General features: G+C 32.4%; 1 protein-coding gene across 1 annotated transcript in view; it reads left to right on the forward strand.

Moving 5' to 3' along the window:
* Positions 1-9316: 9316 nt before the first annotated feature.
* LOC145278306 (C-signal-like) overlaps positions 9317-17867 on the forward strand; it is a 50267-nt gene continuing 41716 nt past the window's right edge. Inside the window, exon 1 of the mRNA XM_080130601.1 lies at positions 9317-9759. Coding sequence (XP_079986727.1) covers positions 9622-9759 — 138 coding nt within the window. The 5' untranslated portion in view covers positions 9317-9621. The remainder of the gene's footprint in view (positions 9760-17867) is intronic.

The raw sequence follows: 17867 nt of genomic DNA on the forward strand, positions 1-17867 counted from the left end.
GTAAGTTGAACTTTACAATCAAAATTTATTGTTTGACTGAATACTCCAAAAAACAATTTACAAAGTCCTTATTCCGTGGAGTTTCAAAGAACGCTATTCCTGCTATTCTTCTCATGAGAGGACAGAAAGAAATCAGCAAATTATATTTGTAGCAATGCTAGAATTTGCTAGTTATGGCTTTAAGTGAAACCGTAATTTATTGCAGTCATAAATTGCTAAGAAAAACAAGTGCAAAAAATGTTGGATATGCAAAATAAATATAAAAATAAACTGCGCATAATATTTCAGCTTACATGAAAATTCTTTCAAAGTAATCCAAAAGGTGAAAATAGTTCTTTAGAGAGAATGGAGTCCAAAATTAAATCCAGTTTAATTATGCATATAGTCCGGTTGGAAAGTTTTCGAAGCAGCTGAAATAATGGAAACTTTTTGGGGGGAAATATGCAGTAGGAGAAAGAGAAGTTGATCTCCAGTCAAATGGGATCGAAAAATAAGACAAAGAGAAAAACAGCACTTCATCTTTCATCGTCAGCTTAATTAGAAAAAATTTTTGCCTTTTGGATTACCTTGAAAGAATTTTCATGCAAGCTGAAATATTATGCACGGTTTGTTTTTATATTTTTTTTACATATCCAACATTTTTTGCACTTGTTTTTCTTGGAAATTTAAGACTATAAATTGCAGTTTCACTTAATGCCATAACTAGCAAATTCTAGCATTGCTACAAATATAATTTGCTGATTTCTTTCTGTCCTCTGATAAGAAGAATAGCAAGAATAGCATTCTTTGAAACTCTGCGGAATAAGGATCTTGTAAATTGTTTTTTGGAATATTCAGTCGAACAATAAATTTTGATTGTAAAGTTCAAGTTTTAATTTTCTTTCTCTTATAAGAAGCTCTACTCTCTATTGTGTATTGAGCTTTTTTTATTCGGTTGGGATTAAACTATCTATACAAATACTGGTATTTATATTAGATTGAAAATTACCATTGCATATATCAGATAAACACTACATCCTTTCGATTTCATTACTATGTGTGTGAGTGTGTGTGTGTGCTTGCAAAGAAAGTTAAATATATTTCTGATTTAAGAAATACGTTTTGGATAGCTAGATTCTCTGTCTTTTATTTAATGCTTCTATATTAAGTTCATCTTGGTGATTTCTGGACGCAAGTCTGGGTGCTTGTGTCCCAAAATGATTCCTCTGCAGTAACAAAGTGACTCTGATCATCTAAAACACCTTTATGTTTATTGAGCCATTATTTTATGAATAATATTTCCCAGAGTTTGTAAATAAATTCTCCCTTTTAATTTTTAATTGAATAAGAAACCTTTAGTAGTATGACTGGGATCTGATGAAGCAAATCACGTCTCTGCATGTTTTTTTGTTGTTTTTATTTTTATTTTTCGGAAGAGTACCTATATACGCTCTAATAAGTAAGAGTTTTTTTATTCTTATGATTTTGTGAACTTTAAACGATTTTCATTTCTTTTTATTAACATTTTTCTTTCCCATATCCTTTTCGTTCTAATGAAAAACTCTCCAACTGCTTTTTTCTGAGGAATATATATCTTCGTATTGTTTGGTGAACTTCCACTATACAATGAAACATGTGTAAGACGTACTACATAAGAACATGAATAAAATACTATGATTGGGAAATAAACACATTTTCTGGTTTTGGAATATTAACTAATGATATACATACACATGATGATTGTCATCTCTTCAGGTTGATGTTGGTCGTCCATATGCACATAGATGGTTCTTCTTGTCCAGCTAGATTCTTGCATAATCGTTCACAGATGTGGTAGCTGAAAGTGCTCTTGTGTGGAAATGTAGACTGAATATTAGACAGGCCTATTGAAACCTAGATTGAATATTAGACAAGCCTGTTGAAATGTAGATTGAATATTAGACAAGCCTGTTGAAATGTAGATTGAATATTAGACAAGCCTGTTGAAATGTAGATTGAATATTAGACAAGCCTATTGAAATGTAGATTGAATATTAGACAAGCCTGTTGAAATGTAGATTGAATATTAGACAAGCCTGTTGAAACATATAAATAAATAAACTGCGCATAATATTTCAGCTTACATGAAAATTCTTTCAAAGTAATCCAAAAAGTGAAAATAGTTCTTTAGAGAGAATGGAGTCCAAAATTAAATCCAGTTTAATTATGCATATAGTCCGGTTGGAAAGTTTTCAAAGCAGCTGAAATAATGGAAACTTTTTGGGGGGAAATATGCAGTAGGAGAAAGAGAAGTTGATCTCCAGTCAAATGGGATCGAAAAATAAGACAAAGAGAAAAACAGCACTTCATCTTTCATCGTCAGCTTAATTAGAAAAAATTTTTGCCTTTTGATTGGATATTAACCTAGATTGAATATTTGACAAGCCTGTTGAAATGTAGATTGAATGTTAGACAAGCCTGTTGAAATGTAGATTGAATATTAGACAAGCCTGTTGAAACATAGATTGAATATTATTGAAGAAGAACAGTGTTCATGTGCACTTTTATCTAAAGTAGTTGTAGGAAGAGTTTCTGATGTAGAGACATAGATTAGACAAGCCGGTTTAATGAGAAAGAAAGACAAAAATATTCAGTGGATACGTGTGTTGGAGATAGCCATGTTGGTTTGTATGTTCTCACTCTAGCCTAGGGCCCAAATAGCTCAGGCGAGATCTGCATGTACCATAATGTGTTGCGACGTCGCTGCAGTGAAATAGAGAGAAGTGCAATAGGAGGTAGCAGAACTGGTGACGTGACATGGATACAGCAGCAGGAGCAGTAAGACAGAGAGAGTGGAATGGGAGAGATGTGATGGCATGAGCAGCAGACAGAAAGAGAGCAAACGGCAATAAATACCTGCTAGCCGGTGACAGGTCTATCAAAATTGCTTTTGTAAAATGGAAAGCATGGACAGGAAATAAAAGCGTCTAAAAAAAAAAAAAAAGTCAGTTCAAAGTATTTCTTTTATTTGTTTGGCACTTCGATGGGATCGACAGACAAGAAGAACGAAATGAGAAGGCCTTTTATAATATTACATGCTGCCAACAAAAGTCGGGAAGAAAGAAAGAGTCAGTTGCCAGTTTCACATTTTATACACTCGGTCATGTGACTTAGAGCTGACTTCTGATTGGATAATCCAGGAAGAAAGTGGATTCAAAATCTCCCGCTGTGAGAATTTGCTGCTGCTTGTGTTTGTCGCAATTTTCGTCTGCTACATGTATATCCACTCTGACACAAAGGAAACTTTACTTTTGGAATTGTTCTGTGAATCCTCCTATTTGGCAATTTTTACCAGGATTTTGCTCTCAACTCATATTAATCTTTTGGATTTTTAAATGTGACCATCTTTTCTCCAGAATACCATTCTAAGTATTTTATCTATACATTTATATAGTTTTGAACATTTTTAAGAACTTTACTGTGATTTTGTTACAAATGTTATGTAGAAGGTCCGGCAATCACTAGAACACAATCCCAGGAATAAAGTGACCTGTATTCATGGTGCCTAGAATATGTCAATATTACGTCAATCGGCCAGGAAAGCTAACCGATATTAAAATGGGTTAGACCAAAACCAGCAAACATACAATGAGCAAAAGCTGGCGAAAATAAGGTAATCAGGTCAATCGACACGGGAACTCTGACCCAGAGAGTTGCAAAATAATAAATAAAGCTGGTGAGAAAAAGGTCATCAGGTCAAAGCATCATAAATAAAAGAGAAGAGAGAAAAGACAGGGGAGACGCAAAGCGAAAATGCAGGTGGACACAGAGTTCTGCAACCCACCTTCTCCACTAACCTCCACCGTGCTCTGATGTTAGTTGTCGCTTTTATTTTGATGTGTAAATAAACAAATCTGTATTGAAAACATTAAAAGTGTCTCTTATTCATTTTAACATGAAATAACTTTGTTTATATGGCCATAGAGAAACTTGATGATCACAGCATATTCTTATATGTAACACAAAGTTTAGACTTTCCTTCCTTCATTTTCTGTTTAAATATTTTTCCTTTTCTTATTATACGTATATTTTTACTTTTTATATATATTTCCATATTTCTTATTTACTCTTTTTGTCCCCATTCCTATTTTGTTTTACCTTTTCCTCTTTCTTTTCTCTCATTTCCTTCTTTCTTTTTTTAATGATGCTCATTTTTAGTGATCACTATTTTCTTTATACGATTACTTATATACTGCCTTTTCATTTTTTACCCTCTTATTCACGTATGGTTAATTCCTTCTTTGTAGTTATATTTTAATCTGTTATTCTTGCATTTTATTTTCTCTTTAATATGTCTTAGTACATACTTTCTTCATTTCCAATCATAATATCTTGAATTCAGCCTGTATTTATATTTTATCTCCTCTCCTATATAATATTTTGATTGCAGAAATTCCCCTCTGGACCAAAGTACCGTAGGTTTGCAACAACAGATGGCATATACAAATTTATCATATCTAGACTATTAGCCACTATCTTATGTAACTTTAAAACGCCATTTTAGACACATTTAGTCATTGTAATAAAATCCTAGGAGCGACATGATCACAATCAAAACCATCTTTAGAGAAAGTAGTTCATATTTTCCCCTCTAAATACCAAGTACTGCTAACACCTCCAGTCTTCGTAACTGGATCATAAACTCATAACATAACCTTTCCCTTTTCCAATTAAAAAATAATAATAATAATAAAATTCTGCTCCTTCTGATTGGCTAAGCTCTAACCATACCTATGTTCCGGAATAACAGTATCCACATGCTAAACGTTTTGCCCTCTGAAACGTTTTGCCCTCTGAAAATACTGTATTGAGTACAATGCTGCGTTATCTTCCATTTTACTGCATAATTTTGTATTCCTCCCTTTCTCTCTCTCTCTCCTTATCTCTCTCTGTATATATTTTTCTCAACTCTCATACTTTATTTAAACCTGTGCAGTCTATTACGTTCATCTGTGATTTAAAAATAAACTAGCCTGGATGCCCGGCGTTGCCCGGATGTTTGGAGGTGTGTGTTAAGCAAAAAAAAAGAAAGTGGTAGTAGACAGGCAGGCTTGAACCCATACCGCGAAGGAGGAAAAGAATGGGGGGAAAAAAAATGTCTTTGCTGCTGTGCCCATCGCCAAACTGAAAGTGATGTAGGTTAAAATTAAGGCTTGTCAATTGAAAAGAGGGGATGATTTTCAAAAATATTCGCGAAAAAAGCGACCCCTCCCTGTAGAAAAGTTCCCAGTTAAGGATGAAGGAACTAATGGTTTTGGCAATTTTTTGATATTTGTCGTCCAAAGGGTCAAGCTTCAAAACAATACTGATTTTGTGAAAATCTGTCGCCTCTGTCAAAAGGTTTAGGTAGACGTATATACATACATACATACATGATGATGATTGCAACATCTTGTCAGAGGAGTGTCACTTCCTCAGACACTTAGAGTCCATGAGCCCAAATGCCTGAGGGAGTATCTGTACAAAGATGATGTTACAGAGTCTTAGCTTTATACGACAGCTAAGTCTCTCTCTCGGTTCAAAATATTGAGATCCAGCAACAAGCAAGAGCAAGATAGCCAGCAACAAGTTAAACTGCAGACCAGCTTAATGCGGGTACTGGTCTCCCACCTTATGGTTTTTTTAAATCAGAGGTTTGCTTCTCCTAGAAAGGTTGCTTTCACCACAGCTTACGGGAGCCCTCTCCACCCCAACATACATATACACACACACAAATATACATGGTGCTAGTTGGCCGTTGACCCAGAAAAAGGGTACATTCGCCCTTTGGAAGGTCTTGTTTTTAATCCTTCAGGGAGACTAGCCGCCCTCCTCACCAAATAAGTCTGGTGGGGGAACCAGTTTAGTCGCTGGTGACCCGACCAGGAGGCAGGTGTAATATTATGACCCTTTAGGCTGTGATCATAGCGTAGTATCTGTTAACTGTAGCAAGCGGGGTCAATCGTCAAAACATTATTATTATTGTTATTGTATTCTTATTAATTGATTTGAGCGACGGATGGTCGCTGGATCAGTTATTATGATTAGAAGAATAAACAATTAAATTGGGGAAGAAATGATTGACGTGTGAATCGCAAAAGGAATGTGAAAATAGAAAATATATGTAAACATTATTTTGGGGTTTTGAATAAACAAATAACTAGCTGTGGACATTAGGTTGGGCTAAGACACGTAATTAGGTGACGTAAGAGAACACGTGATGTAGTTAGTTTTGGAGAGATTCAGAGAGTTGAGGATTGACCACCAGAGCGGACAGACGTCTGGACAGGGCTGGACAGACAGCTAGGGAGCGAGCTGTAAGAATAGAAAATGTAGACAAACTGCAGATCCTGTGAAAACCATTTGAGACAACTGTAATAAATTTATATTATAAAAATATAAAGAGTTGTTTTAATGGTTTCACAAATAAGAACAGATGTCTCAATTATATGGTGCTGATCGCTTCATAGTTCATCACGGAGCAGCAGGAAGATACAGAAGAACTCTTCAAGAAAACAAAAAGTATTAGGCATATATTATTCTTCTTACATATGAACTGTAAAAATATCCCGTGTGATAAGTCTGATACAACATGATTCAGTTTACACGTCAATATCATGTCCTCTTGGCTATACGATATACATATGATTTATACGTTTATTAATTGTCTGTTAAAAGAACAATATCTTACATCCACTAGATAACACATGACACGTTTTAATATATCATCTCCTCCAATATAAATCAATATACAACATATATTGATTTTGGGGTCTGTTAACCAGTTCGCATCGACGATTCGATATCAAACCTGGTGTGAAAAATACAATGTGGAAGCAGGTCCTGAAAATGGAATGGAGATTTCGTGTCACGAAAAAAAAAAAGACAGGAAAAACACATAAAGCACAATAAAATGTCTGGAAAAAAAAAGAAAGAACAATAAAAAAAAAAAGCAATACACACGCACAACCTCTTCACGAAGAAAGAAAAGAAAGACATACAGACACACAGATGTAAAACTTTATATATAGGAAATAGTTAAGAAAAAATGTTTATTGTATTAGAAATGAGCTCGTTATGAACAGAAGAAAAACATAACTTAATGTAAAAATTAGAAGGGAAAAAAAAAGAATTACGTTATTCTGTTTAAAACAATGGACCGATGAGAGAGAGAGAGAGAGAGAGAGAGAGAGAGAGAGAGAGAGAGTAAGAAAATGTAATGGGAGTACTGGGTTACATGGTACCAGTAGCATATAACATGACCTGACATATATACATACATGATGATTGATGATTGAAACGTCTTGTCAGATGAGTGCCACTCCCTCAGACACTTAAAGTCCATGAGCCCCAAAATGACTTCCATCGCCACAGGACTATTGCCTGAGGGAGTATTTATACAAAGATGATGTTACAGAGTCTCAGCTTTGTACGACAGCTAAGTCTCTCTCTCGGTTCAAAATGTTGAGATCCAGCAACAAGTAAGAGCAAGATAGCTAGCAACAAGTTAAACTGCAGACCAGCTTAATGCGGGTACTGGTCTCCTGCTTTATGGTTTTTTAAATCAGAAAATGATTGTTTTTTTTTTTGTTTTACAGCATATCAACCCTTTTAAGGTTATTTAATGCCAAATCCAAAAATTTCGAAGAAAAATTTTTTAATAGAATATATTTGTTATTTTCAAGGTAGTTTCTATTTAACCCATAGTTGGGACCCTAACAGGTACTACCATTCCGGGTCAGAGTGGACCTGGGAGCAATGGTAATTAAAGGGTGGCATCACTCTCCCAAAAGCCTGCAAGCTGGGGCCTCACCACTGGATATAGTTTAAGGTCATATCCAGGACCACAGAAAATAGTTGAACAGTTTTAAAATGTGACTGTTACACAGTAGATATTGTCGAAAGATGTATTTTTAAATTGGCGACGATCGTCATAGATTGCACAGGTTCAAATAACGTATATTTACATATCAGATTTTTTTCCACGCATTACCTACACTATAGTTTTTTACATAAGGAATTTAATTTGGTGGAGTATTTTATTTACTTTTTGTTTCTGGACTGATTCTGGACTGATTCTTCTTCTTTTTTTTGCGTGGGGGGGGGGCAAATTTGTACATTAGGTCCACAATCTTAACAATGACGACTTTATCAATGAGCAAAATGTATACTTGTATCCAAGTTCTACTAACAATGATATATATATATATATATATATATATATACAGGGTGGGCCAAAATAAGGGTCCTATTTTTAAAAATTCATAAATTCATGTAAGTTTTAAGAAGTGTTTTTCGGCCAAAATTTGTTTTGTTTATTTCAAAAAAATCTCGGAAGGGTCAGTCTACACACACATAAAGTTTGGTGAGTTTAACTTTTATTTTGTGGAAGTTATTCAAATTTAAAGATAGGACCTTTATTTTTGCCCACCCTGTATATATATATATATAAAATATAAAATATATTTTAGTCATCGACGTACAGACCTGTTTCGTTGTTTCACAACTCATCAGTGCCGCTAGACTAACACCTATCCCAAGCCGAGGATCGAACCTAGAACCGTCGTGATGACAGTCGGCAGTTCTACCACTTGACTACGAAATCGGTGGCCGCAATTAAACTGTCCGAATGTCTATTTAAATAAACATCCGTCCGCCACTCGTAGAGGGCTCAAACGTTTGTTTGTAAACAAACCGCGAGCTTCGCATTTTTTCAGCTAAATTAAGTAGCGAGTAAGATAATTTACGATAGTGCTCTACCCAAGAGGGGGGCTGTGTGTGTGTGTGTGTGTGTGTGTGTGTGTGTGTGTATCTATGTTGCATAGGTGGGGTCATATTAAAGAGATAGGATGGGAACATTTATATTGATGAGGGGGTTAGAGAGAGAAGAGACATTTATACATTTTTGGAGTGTTTCTTTTTAACACATATATTAGAGAGGAGGGAGGGTGATCAGTTCTTATAACACAGAAGAGGGAAGATTCATTTCTTATGATGGAGAGGGGGGTACATTACTTAAGATCGGTTATACAAAGTTCATAAATAACGATGATTTCACATTACCTTCAATTTGGTAGAATGATGACATGAAGACGGCAGTTACAAAAATAATAATAATTAATTTTTTCAAACAGTTTCGTGTTGAAATATTCTGGAAACTTGTATTTGGCGCTGCTAGCCCCCCCCCCCTGTCGGCCATTTATTTTTTCGCGTTTTCTCTCTCTGTAAAAGCCCCCCACCCCTCGTCCATTTTCTCCGTCAGATGGCAGCATGTGACGTCATTTTACGGAGAAATCCGAGCGAGTGATAAGCCACGCCCAGGCCAGCTCATGCACTAGTACCAATTAAGGTAATAAAATAAAAAGCAGCGAAAAAAAAAAAAAAAAAAAAAACAACGATAAAAATTAATTATTGGTCTAGTTTTGGTTGGGCACGTTCACCTTTTCTCACGTTCGAATGTTTCGTCTTTTGAAAAGATAAAGAGTTCATCATTTGGTTGCCGGTCGTCGTCGGGACTCTAACTCGGAGCAGTAGAATTAATTAACAATCAACATTTAAATTAAAAACAAAACAAAACATAAAAAAGAAAAAACGAAAAAAAAACAAAAAAAAAAACGTGACAACATGTTGAATAATGTAAAGTCGATCTTAATAACTGGGACCAGTCGCGGAATTGGCTTCGAAATAGTCAAGCAAATTGCGAAATTACTTACTTCGCCCCAACATGTATTTGCGGCTTGTCGCAATCCGGAAAAAGCTGAGGTATTTAAGAGTTTTTACCTGTTTTCAGATTTGTTAATGCTTTGAAAAAAATCTGATGTTGATCCTGTCTCAGGTGCCAGAATATATTTAGTTAAATGGATATCTTTTCTCTCTAAGAAAAAGTTTTTCTTGTTGAAACGGGGGAAAAAGCGGAATAAGGGCTATAACTCTTACATAAATCGCGAGGAAACAAAAACAAATAATTCCGTTATTTTATCTTAAAATTTAAATTGAGTGTACGATTTTAAATTGATAACGTGTTACTGTTACACTTTCAAAAGGATTTTACTAAATATGTACGACCAAATTGTACGACTGCTGTTTCTCATATAGAAACAATGTGTAAAGTTGCTTGAACCACCAGAAGCCGAATCGGACAATTTAGTCGTACCCGGGGGAGGGGGGGGGACGGATTCACTTAAACGAAAAAATTATTAAACGAGATTGTTTTTTTTTTTTTTTTTTTCCTTCAATTGGGGGTGGTTGTGGAATTTTCCTTATATTTAAAATAAAACAAACGAAAAAAATTATTAAACAAGATTTGAACAAAATAAAATAAAACAAACATTATTAAACATTTATTTTACATTTGTACGGATTCGGTAAAATAAGTTTCTAGAAAAGCGTAATATTAATGCACATTGAAGGAAAAAAACTAAATCTTGTTTAATAATTTTCTCGTTTTTTACTTTATTTTAAATAGGCACCGCCAAAACTGGGGGGGGGGTAGGTAAGTACTTTTTGACGGACCGTCTTTTTAAAAATCTACCAAAAATCAGGTAATTATCCAATCAATACGAAATTTTCAGCGATTATTAAGAGAAGAATGAACTTTATAACAGTGCACTTATTTTTCATAAACAATATATATATATATATTAGGCACCGCCAAAAATGGCCGCAAAATCAAGTTGTTGTTGTTTTTTAAAACGAAATTACATTTATTAAAATCCATTATTTCTGAGTAACTTTTTTTTTTCCAGAAAGATAAAACCCTGAATTTTATCATATAGAAAACAGAATAATGTAAAACTTTTTCTACTATTTTTAATTCAATTTTAAATGTTAAATTTTCCCAAAAAGTTAACAATTGACATTTTTTGTCTTGCACAAAAAACGTACTTAAATATTTAAAAAAAAGGGTTTTTGAAATAATTAATTTATTTATTTATTGTCTAACTAAGATTTAGGATGATTTTCTAAGAGAATATGCAAAAATATTATAATATAAGTACCTGAATTTCAAATAATTCCACTTATTCATATAGGTAACCAGATATTCGCGTTGACGTAGAGTTCAGATCGACTCTGTTTACGTTTTCGTCTGATAAAAAGCAAACTATGGAAGACCAAACAGGCCAAAAAAAACTTATTTTTCAGTGACGAAAATTTCAATGTATTATTAAGCTGAGGCTGGCCAGTACCAGATGGGTGACCATTTGCATGCGTTTGGTTTTTAATGTGTACGTGTGTGGGGGCCAGACTCCCCAAAATGGGGGGGGGGGCAATTTAAAGCAGAATAAAAAAAAATTATTTCAGCGCGTTTGGTCCACCATAGTCGAAAGGCGGCAAACGTTTTCAAACGGGATCGAAAAAAAAGATGCTATTTTTAACACAAAGGGCACAATATTTATCGAATTTTTTTTTTTTTGGTATCGATTATTCAAAGCATGCCCTGTTTAATAATGGTCATGCATTATTCGGCTCGCTAAAAAAAAATTGTTAATTTATTTATCAAAAATTTTAAAATAGCTTTTTTCGTATAAATATTAAAAAAATTTTTTTTTTTTTTTGCTTAACTTAAATTAATTATTTTACTTAACATATTCACCGAATTTCACACTTCAAAACTCAAAAGCGGGATAATTGAACACAATCGAAGTTCTGATATTCAGACGTCAAAATAAGGTATGCAAACAATTTTTTTTTTTTTTTTTTTTTTTTTTTTGAATCTATAATTCTGTCCCTTACAACACAATATGTTGATTTCAGTTTCAGATGATTATTTTAAGCATATTTGTTCCCACTTCAAAACAAGGGGGGTTTTGTAAGCAAAAAAATATATATATATAAATATCGTTTATGAAAAATAAGTACACTGTTATAAAGTTCATTCTTCTCCTAATAATCGCTGAAAATTTCGTATTGATCGGATAATTACCTGATTTTTGGTAGATTTTTAAAAAGACGGTCCGTCAAAAAGTACTGACCTGCCCCCCCCCCCCAGTTTTGGCGGTGCCTAATATATATATATATATATATATATATATATATATATATATATATATATATTTGCTTACACCCCCTTGTTTTAAGGGGGTTCCAAATATGCTTAAAATAATCATCTGAAACTGAACAAAACATGTTATTGTAAGGGACGGGATTATAGATAAAAAAAAAACTTGTTTGCATACCTTATTTTAATGTCAGAATATCAAAACTTCGATTGTGTTTAATTATCCCGCTTTTGAGTTTTGAAGTGTGAAATTCGGTGAATATGTTAAGTAAGGGTCTAACTAAGATTTAGGGTGATTTTCTATGAGAATATGCAAAAATATTATAACATAAGTACATGGATTTCAAATAATTCCACTTATTCATATAGGCAACCAGTTACTTCGAGTCGATTTGATTACTGTGTACATTTGTGCTTGATAAAAAGCAAACTACGGAAGACCAAAAAGCCAAAAAAAAAAAAAAAAACTTATTTTTCAGTGACGAAAATTTAAATGTATTATTAACGCTGAGGCTGGCCAGTACCAGATGGGTGGCCATTTGTATGAGTTTAGTTTTTAATGTGTATGTGTGTGGGGGCCAGGCTCTCCAAAATGGGGAGGGGGGGCAATTTAAAGCAGAATAAAAAAAATTATTTCAGCGCGTTTGGTCCACCGTAGTCGAAAGGCGGCAAACGTTTCCAAACTTAATTGAAAAAATATTTTTAACACAAAGGGCACAATATTTATCGATTTTTTTTTCGTATTGATTCTTCAAAGCATGCCCTGTTTAATAATGGTCATGCATTATTCGGCTCGATAAAAAGAAATTGTTAATTTATTTATCAAAGATTTTAAAATGGCTTTTTTCGTATAAATATTTAGACAAGAAATAAATAAATCAATTCTTTCAAAAACCTTTTTTAGTTTTATTTTTATTTTTATTTTATTTTTTTTTTAACTATTTTTATACGTTTTTTATGCAAAACAAAAAACGCCAATTGCTAACTTTTGGGGAAATTTTAAAATTTAATTAAAAATAGTAGAAAAAGTTTTACATTATTATGCTTTCTATATGATAAAATTCAGAGTTCTGGGGAAAAAAGTTACTCAGAAAAAATGGATTTTAATAAATGTAATTTCGTTCTAAAAAAACAACAACAACTTGATTTTTCGGTCATTTTTGGCGGTGCCTAATTTTAAATAAAGTGACCCCCCCCCCCAAAAAAAAGAATGCACGTGCACTTATGTTACCGTGCTCCTTTTTTTAAATAGTATTTTCAAATTAAATTTAAGCTTTGCAATATCTTTTTTGTTTATTAAATTGTTAGATGAAAGTACAGAATAGTTGGTACTAGTGCAGAGAGTGATCTGGACGTAAATAATAACGTTATTATTTAAAAAGCCATTCTTAACACGGGGAGCGGAGGATGGTTTGTGCTTATTCTATACTTCAACCTTACAATTGAATAAAAAAAACATCATATAACTTTAATTAAACTTGGAAATACGATTTAAAAAATAGAGCGGCAGCGGCACTCCCTGTGCACGCAACTGAAAATAAAATGTTTTTATTATTTTTTTATAACAAATTTAAGTCATGAATTAATTCAAACGATCATTTAAGTCAACCGCCCCCCCCCACACACCTCTAAAAAATATATATAATAAAATGATTAAAATCAAGTTTTACAATATCTTTTTTGTTGGGTGATTCTTTTCTGGGACGCCAGGACGCCAGCTCGCCAAAAAGTACGCCACGGGCCAAATTTCATTCCGTCATAAAAACAACTTTATACAGAAAAAAAACAACTTGTTTTTACACTTTTATCTCGCGAATAAACATGAAATTATATATTGAAAACCGCGTTTATTATTTTTAATATCCAACAACGGAGTTGAAGTTAATAATTCCGATTTTAAAACAAAACTAATTTTTTTGATAAATCTCTGTTTGGCGTACTCATGAATTATCTTTTTTAAGAATAAAATTGAATAAAGTTTATTTTTACAAGAATGTTCAGACATTTACCTAGCAAATAAGCATAAAATTATATAGGAAAAACCGCGTTTATTATTTTTTAAAAATCCAAATTATACATCGGGTATGAAGTTTTTTTTGTTTTTTTTTTCTTAAACGAAACTGACTTCATACACAGTGTATAATTTTGATTTTTTTTTTTTTTTTTTAAATAATAAACGCGGTTTTTCCTATATATTTTTATGCTTATTTGCTAGGTAAATGCATAAACATTCTTGTAAAAATAAACTTTATTCAATTTTATTCTTTAGAAAAAATAATTCATGAGTACGCCAAACACAATTTTATCAAACAAAGTCACTTTCGTTTAAGAAAAAAAAAGAAGTCAACTTCAGACCCGATGTATAATTTGGATTTTTAAAAAATAATAAACGCGGTTTTTCCTATATAATTTTATGCTTATTTGCTAGGTAAATGTCTGAACATTCTTGTAAAAATAAACTTTATTCAATTTTATTCTTTAAAAAAGATAATTCATGAGTACGCCAAACAGAGATTTATCAAAAAAATTAGTTTTGTTTTAAAATCGGAATTATTAACTTCAACTCCGTTGTTGGATATTAAAAATAATAAACGCTGTTTTCAATAAATAATTTCATGTTTATTCGCGAGATAAAAGTGTAAAAATAAGGTTTTTTTTTTTTTCTGTATAAAGTTGTTTTTATGACGGAATGAAATTTGGCCCGTGGCATACTTTTTGGCAAGCTGGCGCCTCGCCTCGGCGTCCCAGAAAAGAATCACCGTTTTTTGTTTATGAATTTGTTCGGTGAAAGTACAGAATAGTTACAACACACCCGCCAGCCCGGTAGGTGTATCAGAAATTTGGGGGAATTTTTGACACCCCTAACAGAAAACTGCGAATAAAATATAAAAAAACTCGTAATTTCTCTTTTTAAAGTAGGTTGTTTATTTTCTGTATGGAATATACTTCGAAAATAAAAATGTTTTACAAAATGTTTACAAAATGCCGGCGCGCCTTCATGCAGCTATTTTTTTTTTTTTTTTTTGCGTAATGAAATCGATTGAATTTTACGAGTTAAATAGTTTTCAATTTTTAAACTTTAAAAATCTATCAATTTTTTTTTATTGGTTCAATTTTTACGATATTTTCAGAGTCAATGTGAAATTTTATGTTCTTTCCAATAAACCAAATATTTTAGACAAACGTTTTTTTTTTAAATTCATCCCCCCCATTTTGAAATGCTGTTAAAATTTTAATAATTAATTTATGTACCAAAGTTTTATACATCACAAATCGAAGATAAAAGATCAATAAAGAAAATATTCTAATTTAAAACAAAAAACAAAATTTGGAAATTTACCTGTAAAGTCCAAAGTGTATAACCTTTTTTTTTTTTTTTTAACCGCATTAATTTTTTTTTTTTTTTTTTTTAATGAAAGCTCATGTTATGCTTATATCGTCAAGTAAATACCGGACGCTGATGGCAATTTTTTCTATTTCATTCAATGTTTTCTTTTTTTTTATATATATATTTTAAAAAAATATCAGTCGATAAAGAAGTATTAAAATATATCAAAATCTCGTGTATTTCATTAAGAGAATTAAAAAAAAAATCTGAACTGGATTTTTTTTGTTTTAGGGGAAAAACTTATAAGTGTGTGTGTGTGTGTGTGTGTGTGTGTGTGTGTGTGTGTGCGCGTGTGTTTTTAACTACGGAGGACCAAAAATACTAATTTTGGTTAACACACACAATAAAAGAGACATTAATTATGTCCCTTTGACGAATCCATATTTGATAAATTTCATAGTAGCAGGAGCAGCCTTTAAGCTTGTGGCGCAAAACCTGTTACGAAAATGCGATTTTCTACGACCCTCGCTTTAAAAAATCCTTTTATTCAAAAGATATATGGAATTTAAAATATAAATATGGATAAATTCTTAACAATGAAGAATGGAACTACCCATTTAATAGTATTTTTTTATAGGTAAGTGATTTTTTGGCATTTATATATACATATTTATCGAAGCAAGTCAAAATATGTTGATTTTCTTTATATCTTTTTTAAAGAAAACCGATTTAAAAAGCAAATACTGCATAATTTGCTAATAAACCTGTTATTTTTTTTTTATAATTTGGTCTTTGCTCCTTTAATTGAAAAAAAAATTAGGATTTGAATCACATTTTTCAAGTAGTTATAAGCTTTGAAAAATAGTAAGTTGAATTATTAAAGTTCTTATCATCATTTTTAATGGCCGCTTTCTGATACACCTACCAGCCCGGTAGCATGAGTACATAAGTACCAATAAAGTGATTTTTAATATCATATTCAGCTAAATCCATAGCAAGCGGCACTTGAATGAATGGTTTATTCTATTGATGCTACACTGTGATCACGTGATAAAAATTTTAGAGGAAAAATTGGGAGACAAGAGTCAGGAGTTCCAAGAAGAAGCTTATTTTTTTTAGATTAGTCGTGCCTTGGTTTTACTAATTGTAAATATGCACGATTAAAAATTAAACACGATTTTATGTACGTATAATTAAAGCCCGAGACAATTATTTTGCACGTTGTATTGAAAAAAATAATTGTCTCAGTCGTTAGGGTTTAATTAGACTTAGTCAAAGCAACTTTGTCACGGGTGAGTTCACTGATTTACTCAGTTCGTCAGTGAAAAAAATATCTTGTATTATTAAAATAAACAATAAAACGAATTTACTCAAGTTTTGGTCGAGGTTATTTTTTTGACAAATATCTTTTTAGCTTCATATCCAAAGATATTTGCAAAAAATACATTTTTTTTTTTAATATTCTCTCTTAAGCCAGAAAGTAAACAAACTATGTGTTGCGAGATATTTCAAATTTGTTATATTAATTTTCGTTTCAAAGTTTTAGAATATAGTTTGTGTTAAAAAAAAATCCAAGTTAAAGTAAAAGCTTTTAAATCTTTTTACTAAAAAGTCACTTGGGTTTCTTTAAGATTTAGTTTGAACCTTTTTATTTCAGTTTAATAAAAAAACAAAACAAAAAACAGCAGTAGTCGATAAAAAAGTTTGTGAGCTGAACGTTTTGGTTTCGGTGGTGGCACATGAGTCTTTCTTTTTTTTTTTTTTTTGAACTTCTTAAATCATTACTATATATTGTGTCCAATATAATCTATAATATAAATCTCATCTGTCTGTTTAAATGTATGTATGCATGTTTGTCTGCCTACAACTTTCAACAGAAGCGATTTTCATGATCAGTATCAGTTTGAAGCTCGATCTTCGGATGACAAATATTGAAAAATTGGCTAAAAACATTAATTATTTCACCCTCAACTGGGCACTTTTCTACAGGGAGGGGTCGCTTTTTTCGCCGATATTTTCGAAAGCCATCATCTTTTTTCGATTGACTAGCCTTAATTTAAACCTATGTCAATTCCGGTTTGGTGAACAGCAAAGACCTCACGTTTTTTTTTGTTTTTTTTTCCAAGTTCTTTTCCTCCTTTGCGGTATGTGTTCGAGCTTGCCTGCCTACTATCACTTTTTTTTTTTTTTTTTTTTCAATACACACCTCCAAACACCCGGGCAACGCCGGGCACTCAGGCTAATAAAGAAAACATTTGCACTGACGGACTTAATAAATTGCTCATGTAAGAGCGAATATTTAATAAAAATCGGGAGTTTCCTTTAGTAAATATCTTTATAGGTATAGACTTAAAGATATTTGCCATAAATAACCTCTCCAAACTTTTGAGTAAATTCGTTTTATTGTTTACTAGCGGGGGTACCCGGTGTTGCCCGGGTGTTTGAGGTGTGTGTAAGGGGAGGGGGGAGTAAAGAATAAGCGAATTAATAATCCTGTTTGAATATTAAAAAAAAAAACTTCTTTAAAAAATCGGGAAACCCAAA

Source organism: Euprymna scolopes, chromosome 1, assembly GCF_053919585.1.
Source record: "Euprymna scolopes isolate OS-2025 chromosome 1, ASM5391958v1, whole genome shotgun sequence".
Lineage (NCBI taxonomy): Eukaryota > Metazoa > Mollusca > Cephalopoda > Sepiida > Sepiolidae > Euprymna > Euprymna scolopes.